This window comes from Sturnus vulgaris, chromosome 2 (assembly GCF_052056855.1).
Source record: "Sturnus vulgaris isolate bStuVul1 chromosome 2, bStuVul1.hap1, whole genome shotgun sequence".
Lineage (NCBI taxonomy): Eukaryota > Metazoa > Chordata > Aves > Passeriformes > Sturnidae > Sturnus > Sturnus vulgaris.
Genome location: NC_142244.1, coordinates 113822563 through 113835871, shown reverse-complemented (window position 1 = coordinate 113835871; position 13309 = coordinate 113822563). Strand labels below are relative to the sequence as shown.

At 41.5% G+C, this 13309-nt stretch overlaps 1 protein-coding gene across 1 annotated transcript in view; it reads left to right on the top strand.

The window, feature by feature from the left end:
* The window catches only part of PDXK (pyridoxal kinase), a 41273-nt gene extending 30745 nt beyond the window's left edge, over positions 1–10528 (top strand). Inside the window, exons 6-11 of the mRNA XM_014876789.2 lie at positions 527–612; positions 1393–1438; positions 3871–3982; positions 4921–5057; positions 5622–5688; positions 6412–10528. Of these exons, the coding sequence (XP_014732275.1) occupies positions 527–612; positions 1393–1438; positions 3871–3982; positions 4921–5057; positions 5622–5688; positions 6412–6524 (561 nt within the window). The 3' untranslated portion in view covers positions 6525–10528. The remainder of the gene's footprint in view (positions 1–526; positions 613–1392; positions 1439–3870; positions 3983–4920; positions 5058–5621; positions 5689–6411) is intronic.
* Positions 10529–13309: the final 2781 nt, after the last annotated feature.

Below are 13309 nucleotides of genomic sequence, written 5' to 3'. Positions count from 1 at the left end.
ATCCTGGGAATTGACACAGCCCTGGAACCTAAATGAAGATGACTTATTTCATGTGGGATCTGACAGCTGCTGTTTGGCACTGGGCTGTGATCAGTGACAGGAAAGTCCCGTGTGTCAAAGCCAGGCTGCACACTGACAAAAAAACATTCATTTTTGATCAAAAATTTTTGAATGAAATAGTTTGGTGTGGAGGTAAGGACAGGAGTGAGCTGGGACACTATTTCCTCATGCTGCTGTGTCACCTTGGTGAGAGAGAACTTGAAAGTTCTACAGCCAGGCATCATTTCCTTTTAATGCTGCCAGTTTAGGTCCATCTACTTAAAAATGGTGCTTCCCATCACCTCCAGGGAAGAAAGGGCTGTTGGTGACAGTGTCCCCAGCTGGAGGATGCTCTGCCCTTGCAGCTGCAGAGCTTGGAGCTGTCAGGTCACTCAGTGGCAGCAGGAGTGGTGGTTGAGGGAAGGAGAGTTGCAGTCCCACATCTCAGACACTGCTGACAACTTCTGACACTGTTTTCTCTCCCCAGTATGTGCCCAAGGATCTCCTGCCAGTCTACAGGGACAAAGTTGTACCTGTTGCAGATATAATCACTCCTAACCAGTTTGAAGCTGAGTAAGTGCTTATTTCCTTTTCTAGCCAAATAAACTTGTGGAAAAAAGCAGGGAAGACTGATACCTCTTTATTTTATTTGTATTAGTGTAGCGCCTTATGTACGTATTTGTTGGGTTTTGGGTTTTAGCTGTTAGTTTCAATTTTTCAGATAACCTCAATTGGTGCTTATTGAAACCAATATAAAATCCTGGAGTTATGTGTGGAAAAGATTATTCTTGTTTTGTCCAGTGTCTCATTTTCATTATTATTTCTTGTTATCACCAGAGGCCTGTTTCTAGGACAGGTTGAAAAAGTTTAAAAATCTTTACCCATTACTATGAAAATTTTAATTGTGTGCCAGAATATCAGAACTGAAATAGTTTAGTTCAACCCCCCCTACCCCCAAAATGAGATTCAGAAATACCACCATGGCAACATCTCACAGGAGCTAAGAATTTAAATGCCTCCTGCCTGTCCTGTCTACACAGGTGTGACCCTTTGGTCAGGAGATGATCTGTGCTGGTGCAGTCCCCTTGAGAGGAGGGAGCAGCTACATGGAGAGGGAGAGAAAACACTTGTGAGGGAATTTTGGTGATGCAGGGATCTCTGGGGGAGGCAGGGCAGCACTGGTGTGAGTGCATTTCAGCAGCACTGTGTGTCTGTGCACGTAGCCTTTAAACACACGGGTCTGGCCCAGCAGACCGTGGAGCTGCAGTCCCAGCTTTCCTCCTTTGAAAGGGCAAACAAACAGTCACTGCCTGGAGAACTATTGCTCTTTTCAGGTTTGTGTTTCATTCTCAGGTTGCTCACAGGGAGGAAGATTTACACAGAAAAAGATGCACTGGAGGTAAGTAGGCAAAGGGTGGGATGTGTGACATCTCTTTTCTGCATTCCTGCCTGCAGTGCTGCATTTTGCTGTTTGCCTTCAGCCTTGGAGCCACTTTGGCCTCTGTCCTTTCCATGTGTTTATCATTAAAGTTTGTACACCTCAGGCACAAAAGATTTCCTGGTTTAGTGTCAGAATTCCAAAGAAACTTCCCGAAGGAGCTGCAGATAAAGGGATTACAGTGGTGATGAGTACATCTGTCTGAACTTGCTTTCTGCAGTGAAGGAGGAGTGGCAGTAGCACACGTGGCAAATACCCAGACACTGCCAGCTCTGTGGGTATTATTTGGGTGGGGGTGAAAACCCCAGGGGACCTGGGATTAGGAACCTGTTTGGGGCTCTGCTGTCCACATTCAGCAATGCTGAGTGTGAGGACGGCTTTTCCTCATTCTCCCAGATAAATCCACGGCATTGACAGCTGCTGTCATTGCCTTACAGAGCTGATAAATGGCCTGCAAATTTATTGCATCAACCTGTAAAGATTTGCCCTTTCACGCTAAATGAAGAAAATAAAAAGCTGTAAGGCTTGGTGGTGAAGAACAAAATAGAAATACGGTTTTATTGATGTCTTGAGAAGGGCTGAGCTCTTTGTTTTGTTGGCTACTCAAGTGCTTTCATAATATACTGATGCTATTCCCTCCAGTTTGGTTTTGAACTTCAAAAGAACACAAAATCTTTAAACAAGCAGCAGCTGCAGTGGCACCCTGGAGAGTAGCTGGGGGTCTGTCAGCCCAAATGTTTGTTGTTTTTTTGCTGTAGCAACGTCAAACAACACGGGTTGGTCACCATCATTCACAGCAGGAAGCAGCCACAGCGATCTCGTCTCTGAATTTCCACTGCCCCCAATTTTACATTACCCCATTGTGCTGGGTGAGGGTGGTGAGCTGTGCTTCATGTCAGTGACTGGGATCTGCAACTCAGATCTTCTGTTCTCATCCTCACCAGTGGAACCAGTCTTGAGAAGAACATAATTAGCTGAGCAGCCATTAGTTTTAAATTTTCATATTTCAGCTGCAAGCATGAGTTGCATGTGCTAAACAGTTTTGCCAGTTAGTCTTCTAACTGATTAATGCTGTAGCTCTGATTTGTGATGGGCTTTAAAAAAATCTCTCCCAAAGAGATAGGGTTATACTTAGAAATGGAAGCATTTAAATAAGTTGTTTGCAGGATGTTATATTTTAATCTGTCTTTCCAGCTGCATGTCATATATGGGTCTGAATAATAATCCTTGCTGGAATTTGTCCTCTTTAAAGGTGGTAGGAATTCTGGCATTGATTTCCATGATTTCATGCTTGCTTTCCTTTCCTTAACAAGATCTGTGATGACAGTAGTGTCTTCTAATATAAAATAAAGTATGATGTAATATTAATATAGAAAGGACTAAGTCCTGCAACTAGAAATAGTGGAGGTTAGGATCCTGGTGAATTGTGACTGAGAAATGAAATTTAGTTTAATATTACTGCACAGACTGATTGTGTCAGTGGATGCTAGTGGATTTACTGCTTCTTCAAACCCCAGCTGATGTCTGTGCAACGAGGTCTGAGATCTGAAGAAACTTGGAGGCTTAGACAAGAAAGAAAAGCAATGAAGTATTAAAAAATAGCAGAAATAAATCCTTATCATTCAGCTACTCATGAGTCATAGCTAGCCTGAGAGGGTTTTTATTTAAACTCTTCTGGGAGAATTAATATTTTATCCATGTTTTATACTAAACTCATTATTGAAGTCATTCTTTTTTCTGTGAAATCAAAATCACTTCTGTCTGTAACAACCAATTGTGATGTCAGAAGTCGAATATTAATGAGTTTTAGTGAGGAACACACAGAGTGGAAGTACATTTGCAAAAGTATATAATTTACAGCTATAGTCTGGGGGTTGAAAAAGAATGAGAAAAGAAGATTGAGATGGAAACACTTATGCCTCTGATTTAGGGTTTTAAATTTTTGATAACTCTAAAAGTAGTAGCCAAGTAAGATTTCATGACTTGGAGTTGTTGGCTTTCTAGTGAATGTTTTTAAGATGCCAGCTCAGGTGCTTGTGTCTGTATATTTAGTCTCTTATTCTTTTGATAATATGTTCAGAAAACATGATGCTGGCAAAAATTCTGATCACAGCTGAAACAGAGTATTCTTTCCAGAAGAGCATCCAAAGATAACACAAACAGAAACGCTTGTATATTTTAACAACTGTGTGCATTTAAATGTGGATATTTTGATGCCCCTATTTCAAAGTAATGCCCCTAATTCAAGTGGATTATTTGAATAGAGACTGTTTTTTTCTCTTTGCAAAGGATGCCAAAGTAAGGTGTTTGTTAAAAATCCTCAGTGCTGTGAATGAAAGTTTAATCAACATATATTGCAGTCACTGATTCCTGCTTTTTTTGCACACTGAAAGGTAATGGATATGCTCCATGCCATGGGACCAGAGACTGTGGTGATCACAAGCTCAGATCTGCAGGCACCTCTAGGAAATGACTACCTGATTGCTCTGGGAAGCCACAGAAAAAGTAAGTCAAGAGCTCCTTCCTTGCCTGTGCTCTCTTCTAAGCTGTCTGTGCCTCCAGTTACTCCTTGAAGAATTAATTCCATCAGGCCCATGTGTAGAGCCTGGAAGGAGCACAGATTCCTGAGTGAGCAGCTTGTCCTGCAGTGATATCAGGAACGGTAGGGCTGGGGCTGCTGCAGGAGGGAAGACAAGAGCTGAGTATGATCACAGCACAGGCAGGGCTCTGTCCCCACGCCCTGGGCACTGACCCACAGGACCTGAGCAAGGTGAGCAGGACAGACAGGTCCCAGTGACAGTCCAGACTCAGGGAGACAAGCCGGGTCTGAGGTTAATCTGGAAAATTCAGTAAGTACATCATGACAGCAGGAATATCTGGACCATATCTCAGGCAGGGATGCTTCCATGCAGCTCCTGGGCAGAGGAGGAGAATGTCCTAGGTGAGGTTTACTGGGACTCTTACAGTCCCTGGCAGTGATACAAAACAGGAGCTTGGCATGTTTGAATGCTTTTCTGAAAAGTCACACTGTCCTGTTAGCAGATTGTTCCTCCTTTGCTAGGTTATAAAATACCCCTCTGCTTCTTCTCTGTATCCCCTTCTGCACTGTCCCCGGGATTCACTGTGTTCACACTGTCACACAGTGTTTCCACCTGAGAAGGGCAGTTATGAGGGATGAAGAATGAAGGTGGTAGCTCCCTCCTCTCTCTTCAATGAAGTATGTGCAGTATAGAAGTTGTAAATGCTATCCCAAGCTGGCCAAGTTTTAGAAGGCTGTGCCTTTTAAAAGAGCTGGTACAAAGTTTACAATTCTCCTTTATGTTCCAAGCAGCAAAGGAATTCAAATCTGATGCTGACTTTTAAAAAGACGTCTTTTTAAATTCTAATGATTGCTATTATATGAGTTGCTGGGTCTGTCACTTAACTGTGGATCTGTGTTGCAGCTAAAGCAGATGGTACCAGGATAACACAAAGAATTCGGGTGGAGTCTCCTAAAGTGGATGCTGTCTTTGTTGGAACAGGAGACTTGTTTGCTGCTATGCTTCTGGCATGGACACACAAGCACCCAAACAATTTGAAGGTGGGAGAGAAGTTACTTATCTCTCTGCAAGTTTGGACCTTGTTTCTCGTCAGTTTTTTAAAAAAATTCTAATCTGTGACATTATTTAAATACTGTCTTATGTTTTGGCTTTTTTTTCCCCTCACCTCAGACAAAAAGCCACAGAATTTCCCTTTTGCTAGAAGGGACATTAAACATATTTTAGTTAGATTGATTTTGTAATTTTGCCAAATAAGATTTTTTTTTCCTAGAGAGACAGACTACATACATGTTTATAATTACATTTTTTATCCTCACTTCATAATAAGCACTGAAAATAATTTCTCAAATCCATTTTTCTGTTTCTTTCCCTTAAGGACATAGAGTCCTTGATGCAGTTATGATTTCTAATACCTGTTTGGGGAGAGTTAAATAGAATTTTTTTTCCCCAAAACTCTGCATTGCATAGTTGTCATCATGTTTGTTTTGTCAGTCATGTTTTCCTCTTATTAGGAGTGTTTTTGAAATAATATTAATTAATATTAAGTAATATTAAGGTCAGTAGCTGAAGTTTTACTGAACCCTGAATATGTTGTGTTGATGCAGGTGGCATGTGAAAAGACTGTGTCAGCCATGCAGCATGTTCTGCAAAGGACCATTAAGAGTGCAAAAGGTAAATTCATCCAGACCTTGTTCCTGTATTCTGTCTGGATTGGCATCAGAAGAAATATTCAAGGAGCTTTCTGAGTTTCCTGACTAAAGGCATCCCCTCACTGCAGAAGGAGGCAGAGAATTTTCAGAATGAGAGCTTGGTAGTTTTGTCTGCTGTGTGTCCAAGCCCATTTTTGGTGAGAGCTGACTGCAGGTGTCACTGTTTAGCTTGTGGTGGTGCCAGTGCTGACTGTGCCTGACTCAGCTCTGCAAATCCAGCAGAACTTGAGGAGATGCTGAGTTTGGTGTGACAAAGAGCTCCTGCTTCAGTGCAGCTCACCCACTGTCCCTCTGAGTGTGTGTTTAGCACTGAGAGGGGTTTATCAATTAATTATTTTCTTTGCTGTGTTGGCCAATGTGGGGAGTGATTTTTTTTTCAGCTTCTCTCCCCTTGGAGTTCCCATATTTCAGTTCTTAAAGAAATCTGTGGGTTCTCTGAGCATGTCTGTGTGACTTCCTAATTAACAGCAGAGCTGTGTTTCTTTCCTGGAGAGAGGTGTGGAACAGTGGTGATAAGAAATCACAGTGCTGACCTGGATTTTCCACCTGGGAAGCCTTTAGCAGGGAGCAGTAAGGGAGAATGGGGAAGGGAGGAAAGTAGAGAAAATAGTGGGGTAACAGAACAATGTAACTTGTTTCTTTTTATACTGCTGTTTTTAATGACATTCTGATGTAATCTTTTTAGTGCAAGCTGGAGAAGGAAACAAACCAAACTCAGCCCAGCTGGAACTGAGAATGGTCCAAAGCAAAAAGGACATAGAAAACCCAGAGATCATAGTGAAAGCCACCGTGTTATAAAGGCTCCACGTCTCCAATAACGCACAATGTATCGATGTCCTCATTTCTTTCCTGTAAATTGTAATATTTGCCTTAGATCTGTGACAGAAACCTGACTTTCATGAAATAGTGCCCAGCATAGGCAGATATCCACTCTCAAACATATGTGCTGGCCTTGCTCAGTTTTAAAAACAGAACAGTTAGTGTGCATTGAAGCATATTCCCAAGTATCCCAATGTCTGTCAGATTCACTTAGTCTGTGTGATTACCCAGGGCAAGAGAGCAATGTTCCTGCCTTGCCAAAGACTGTAGATGTGAATTTGCTAATGGAATGCTTGACTGACTGGAAAATGTATTTCAAGATGGCATCTAGTGCCAATGGAGCTGGCTCCATGCTCCCTTTTCCTGGAGGTACCTGGTTACCTACTCTGGTATTCAGTATCTCGGCTGCTATGAAACTAAGCAGGGTTAAAGCTCCACACACAGTTCTGGTTGTGTGTAGGAGTACTTTGAAGATGTTTGGCATGTTCAGTACTCTGAAGTGACCTTGAGGTGTCATTCATGTTGCTGATCTCTGCTCCTGTTTCCTGTCCATGAACAGCTGCACAGTTTTGGTTGTCGCAGGTTCTGGCTGCTTATTTCTCATGTCCATGGGTGCCCACGTGATTTTCTTCCAAAAGCTGCTCCAGAAACATCTTCATGAACAAGATCATGCCTTTATTCAGTAGCACTGGTTAGAAGTGTGGTCTCTGAGGCCAGGTTTGATTCTCTTTTAACTTAGGGCAAAAGAGAAAGCAGCTCTTACTCTGCAAGTTGGCCGCCTTGGTTTGTTCTTTGTGGGTGGATGTACTTACAAACTACATGGGCACTTCACATTAGTGAGCACTGCTGGCAGCCTCAGCAGTGAAGCAATGTGGGAAAAGTAGTATTTTTGGTTTAGTAAGATCTGGTCGGTTACACCTGTTTACTAAGTGCAGTGAAATAGAAAAATTAACTTGTTCATAAATGTCTCTGCAAGCAACACCAATTAGAGATTACAGAAATACATTATTATTGTTATTGTTATTATTAATGCACAATTCTGCTTAATAAGGCTTCAAAATTGGATTTTTAATAATTTCAGCATCCTATAGATCACAGCCACATACTAAAGCAGCAGGGCAGGTCTGCTGACAGGTATTGGCCACTCACACTTCTGTAGGATTTGTCTGTGGGATCCATGCTCTTGCTTGTCCCAAGATAAAGTCTAGTGTGATGTTAAATCCAGATGGAATCGACGAGTTTTACTTGTCTCAGACTGCATAAGGGGATGGAAATTGAATTTTTGATTGATTTCCTCTCCTGCATTTGGCATCAAAAGTGGGAAAAAATCATGTTATCTGAGAATTTAAGGAAAAAAAGACCAGCAGGAATTTATCTATAAAATGTCACTCTACTGCCACAGTTTTTAGTAACCACTATCATGAAATAACTTTCTAGCAATAATAATTTTGGTGTTGTGAACAGTTGCTAAAGTTAGCAGTCAGTAACAGAGATATGAGCTCATGGCTGCCACCCAACCTGTAAAAAGATGTGAACTACCTTGACAGTGTGTACAAGTGTCTGATGGGAAGCAGTGAAGAGGGAACCAGGCTCTTCTCAGTGGTGCTCAAAGAAGTGATAAATAGATAGTAGCACAAATTGAAATACAGGAAAATCCATTTAAACATTAGAAAAATGTTATTCACTGTGAAGGTGTTCAAACACTGGCACAGGTTGCCCAGAGAGGCTGTGGAGTCTCTGTTCCTGGACATACTCAGGTGCTGACTGAACATGGTCCTGAGCAACCTGCTCTGCTTGGCCCTGCTTGCTCAGAGGTTGGACCAGAGCAACTCCAGCCATCCCATAATTCTCTGAGCACATTGAACTGCCTTTCTTTGCAGCACTGGATTTTTAAATTTTGTTCTCCCTGCAAGAAAAACTTCCAGATGGGCTGGAAAATACTTGTGCTAATATTTCCCCCCCTTTTTAGGTAAGCTGCTGTTTGCTTGGGCAGCTGTGCCAGGAAGACAATTACCTCTTTTGAGATACTTGCTTTCAGCAAAGATATTTCAATACTGTAGCTGGTGATGTGTTTCAACAATTGAAAACTGTTTCTAACATTGATAAACCAAGTGCTGCATGCCATATTCCAAATAACTATGAGTTTATTAATCTTTTAAAATTAGACTATGTCACATGGAAGTGTATAATCCCTGGCATCCTCTTAGGAAGAAGGGATCAACATCCTGAGCTTCCCTGCAAGTACAGACAATGGTCAATCCCCTTTTAGTAAGTGTGAGACAGCACAAATTTATTTTGCCATTAGAATAAGCAGACTTCACAAGAGGGTTGAGAGAAAGGTAAGGGCTGTTCTCTCTGAAATAAAGAAGGTTGGAATTTGGGAAGCTTGGAGCTACCTTGCAAACAAGGTTTTAATTGTAAAACCATGATGAGCCATGATCTTGACATAAAAGACAAAGTGATATGTTTGTTGGAGCAGTTTACACCTGTCAGGTGTAATCTTTTCCCACATTTTCAGAGAATGGATCCATTCAGTAATTCACACCTTCATTAGAATATGTGACATACCCATGTTAAAAAAAGAAAAATATTCATACTAATGTGCTCAATTTGCAAAAGTTCTTACTTCACAGTAGGATCCTGTAGCAATGAGCTGCTGACTTCATCTGCTCGAGTCCCTGAGGGTTGCTCATGTGATACCTGTTCTAAACTCCCACTGACCTGATCTAAATTAGGTCAGGTTTATGTCTTCAGTGTAGAATTTGGCTTAACATCTCTTGCCAGGAACAAACATCAGAAATTATCTGTAAATATATTCTGTTGCTAACGTTTGTAACCGCAGCAGGCTAACAGGTATTTTTGAATGTCAAGGTACACATTTTTATTTGTTTAGAGTTACACAAAGCTCATGTGCAGAACAAAATTCAAAGACTCAGCACAGTCCTGTCTAATATTTCATTCCCTCCTCTCCTCCTGCATGTAATACCTGTATCTTTTTCTGACTTCCTGCTGTCTGTCTGATGCAGCTGGAAACTTTCAGTGTCAGACAGTGCCCACTGTTTATTTAGGGGCTCGGAGGAGACTGACCAGCATTGTCTGATTCACTTGCAAACCTTCAGTTAAAGATCAAAGGTTAATCTAAACTAGTGTAGGTCCTAATTGATGACAGGAGAACAAGCACTTTAGCCCAGAGTGTGTAGTCTGTAACAATGGATGGTCTTCCCTGGCCATCCCGAGGACATGAGAGGTGTAACCCAGCAGTCCAGAGCCTGCCACGGGGGACTGGTGGCTTCAGTGCCACATGTGTGAGGTCAGAGGCTTCTCCTGCTGAGCACATGGAGGCATTAGACAGGTGAATGCTTTGTGTTTGTGTCCACTCGGCTTCCCTAACATTCTCTCTCCATTCTGGAATTAATTTGCGATTTGCAGTGTCTGTGGCCACTGCTCAAGTCCACCCACTCGTTTTTGGAGCCACCTGTGCAGGAGAGACCAAAAGTTGTTTACAAACCATCTACTCTGGGCCTGGATTAGTTCTACATGCTGGGAATTGAGACATGCATAAAGACATTGTGTTAAAATCAGTTCTATTCACACTCAATAGAAACACTTCAGAAACCTGCAGTATGAATTGTTAATGTTTGTGTGCTGATTTTTATCTCAAGTGGGGAGAAATCTATAATTCATGTGTTATACAAAAGAATCAGAGGACCAAGGTTTCCAGCTACTCATACTGCCTTTTGAGTATCTTAACTGTGTCTTGGTTGGATGGTGTTAATTTGTTGTCTGAGACTGTTACAGTGATTGTATTGATTAATTTTATTTTAAAATATGTGGCAAGGAAGATTGTAATAAAAGCATCTACCTTTATTATACTGTGCACATACAAATTGTTAGATCCTATTTTTAAATATGTTAATCATTTCAGAATTAAACAGCACAAGAATGGTTTGATAGTCTTGCTGAATAAAGTGGTTGTAATTAAATGTTTCCTTAGTTATGTCCTAGGATAGAGAAAGGGTAGTTAATGGAAGAGAGCACATTTCTGCCCTGTAATCATCTTACTGTAAGATATGGATGTGGAAGTGAGTAACATCCTTGTTGTCTTAATTTTTATTTTTTTAAAGATGCTTCATGGGAAGAAAATTGCTGGCATTCTGCACCACTCCCTTGCATTTCTCTTACTCACATGTGTAGGACCTCGTTGTGTTGTGCTCTTTTTTCCTGCAAACAAAGTGGAGAAGAGGGGCTTGGAATAAGAACCGTAACTCATTTTGAGTTCTCTTTCTGCACTCCACTGCATTTTTACCTTCACTGTGCAGGTAGAGCACACAGGGCTGTAGAGCTTCTGCCAGCACTCAGCAGTGTCCGTGCCACGGTGGTGGTTTGCAGGAGGAGGAGGAGAGCAGGGGCCCAGGTTAAGGAGAGCAGAAAGTGAATTGCTGTGTCATTACACTTGTGTCCTGGAGAGGTTTGGTTTACACATTTTAGTGAAGAAAACCACCTCTCCCCAGTAAAGGTTCTTGTCCAGTTGAAGAATGTTTTTAAAAGCTGAGACATGGTACAAATTTTGGTTACTCTGGTAGTAAAATATTTCTTCATAAAGGGAAACACATCCCTTTTACATCCCCTTACTGGCTTATTGGCTGTAGTCATTCCACTCCTGTTTAGAATCCCAGGATTAGATATCCAGAGAGCTGTTCTTCCTGAAAGCACATGTTCTTCATGTTCCTGGTAAGTGAGAGCCTGCTGAGCAGTTCTGTAGCTTTCTAAAACATGTCCATTAAAGACATCTGTCAGCCATGGAAACTGAGCTTCAAGATGTTCAATCACAGCCCAAAAATAGCTCTTTCAAATAAATGAAAACTCTTGAAAGTGCATTATTGTCCATAAGTGAGTAAACCAGTGAGTTTATACATGCAGGCAGGAGCAGATTTCAGGGCAATGCCCGAGGTTCAGTCAGCCACTGGAGGAGTGTGCCCTGAGCAAAGGGCTACTGCTGTCAGGGCACTGCTTCAGGAGAGACCCAGCTAGTCCTCACCATTTCCCAGAAGGGAGGAATGTGGTGTGGCATTCAACAGCCAAGGAAAACTCCCATCTGCTTCGCCAGGAAACCAGTGCCAGGTGATAGCCCCAGTGCCACCAGTTTGGTGCTTTTACTGCTCTGGCAGCAGAGGACCTGGAGGCAGATGGGATGCTCCTAGATATGCATTCATTCCTGACTCAGTGCCTCCACAGTGCAAATAATGGAAATAAATCCCCCCACGTGCAGAGCAGTGAACAAGGCAGCACATTATTCAGAGAAAGAAAACCAGCAATATGAGAAGGCTGTGCCATATGTTACCACTGAAATCACACTTACCTATTGCCCTCGTGGTTGCATTGCTGTTTAGAAAAAAATCTGTGTGTAGAAGAGTGTAATTTATGTACTCTGTGCGTGTGTGTGTGTGTGTGTGTGTGTTGAAGCTTTATTTGCAATGTGGTAGGGGTGGGAAACAGAATTTGGGGGGCTGGCTGAGTAGGCCTTCAGGATGTGAGCAGAAGGTCTTAAAGAATTATATTTTTATAGATTGTGCTGAAGCTTTGGGTCCCAGCCACACATAGCCTTTTCTTCCAGAGAAGTAAAATGGTTTGGAAAGAGAGTCAGGTGGCTGTAATATAGTAGGGATAGTACAACCCCACCAGCCCTGGACAAACTGAATAACTTAATAAAAGATGCCTTTTTAAGTCATATTTTTTTAGTGCTGAATTGTTAAACAAAGAAATATTTATGAGCAAACTTTCTATGTACTTAAAGTTTGTGTGGTGCTTTGTACTGACTAGGTGGACCTGTTATCTGTTTACACATCTTAAATGATTGTCCTTGAGGCGTGTGTAGTAATTCAACAACTTCTATGCCAGAAAAACAATGAAGTTCTGTGTAATAGCAAATGATTTAATTTCTGATGAAACTGTAGGCTTTTTAGTGTTTGTGTATTTTTCTGGTTGGCCATCACAAGTTGTATCCTTCCTGCAGTAAGGCTTGTACGCTTGATCGTAGAGAGAGGCAATAGGATGGTAGATAACCATTGTTTAACAAGAAAACCCTAAATATTGATACCTTATCCATTTCAAAATCAGGTAAGCTTTGTGGCACAAGCCTGAAATTTTGCATTGGAAAGAATTTTCAAATACATCTAGGTTAGGTTAAAAATTGGAGATGGGTTTGTTTATTTAATTAATTAAGACAGGGAGGTCTTAAAAGTGCTTAATAGCAACATATACATGGACAAGCCAAGAGATGGAACAAAAATGGCTTGTTCCCATTGTATGGACCTGGCCAAGCTAATTCATAGCTTGTGCTAAACCTGTGCACAGACAGGTGAATAGACAAGTGGGGAAAGTAAAGATTTTTTCCTTGTAGTTTGTCAGCTGTAATAGCGTGAAGAATTGTAGTTGTTGGTTCTGAATTCAAGTTCATAAATACCTTTCAGGAGAGCTGAGTTACTGATAAAATCCCATTCAGTCAAAAGGCAAAGCTGTTCACAGGGCTCAAAACCAGAGCAGGTTTTTTTCATCTTGTTAAACATACTGAGTCTTTGTTTCTTAGGGCTGAGAGACCAGGGCTAAAGCACAACTGCCCAGATACTGTCCAGATGATCTCTTTTGGTTGAACTTCAGGGTCTATGTAAAAAACACAAGGGTCTTAATCATAAAGGAGTTTTTGGGGCACTGTCCTATGATAAATGTCATTACCTACCAGAGCACTTGGTGATTTGGCAAAACTG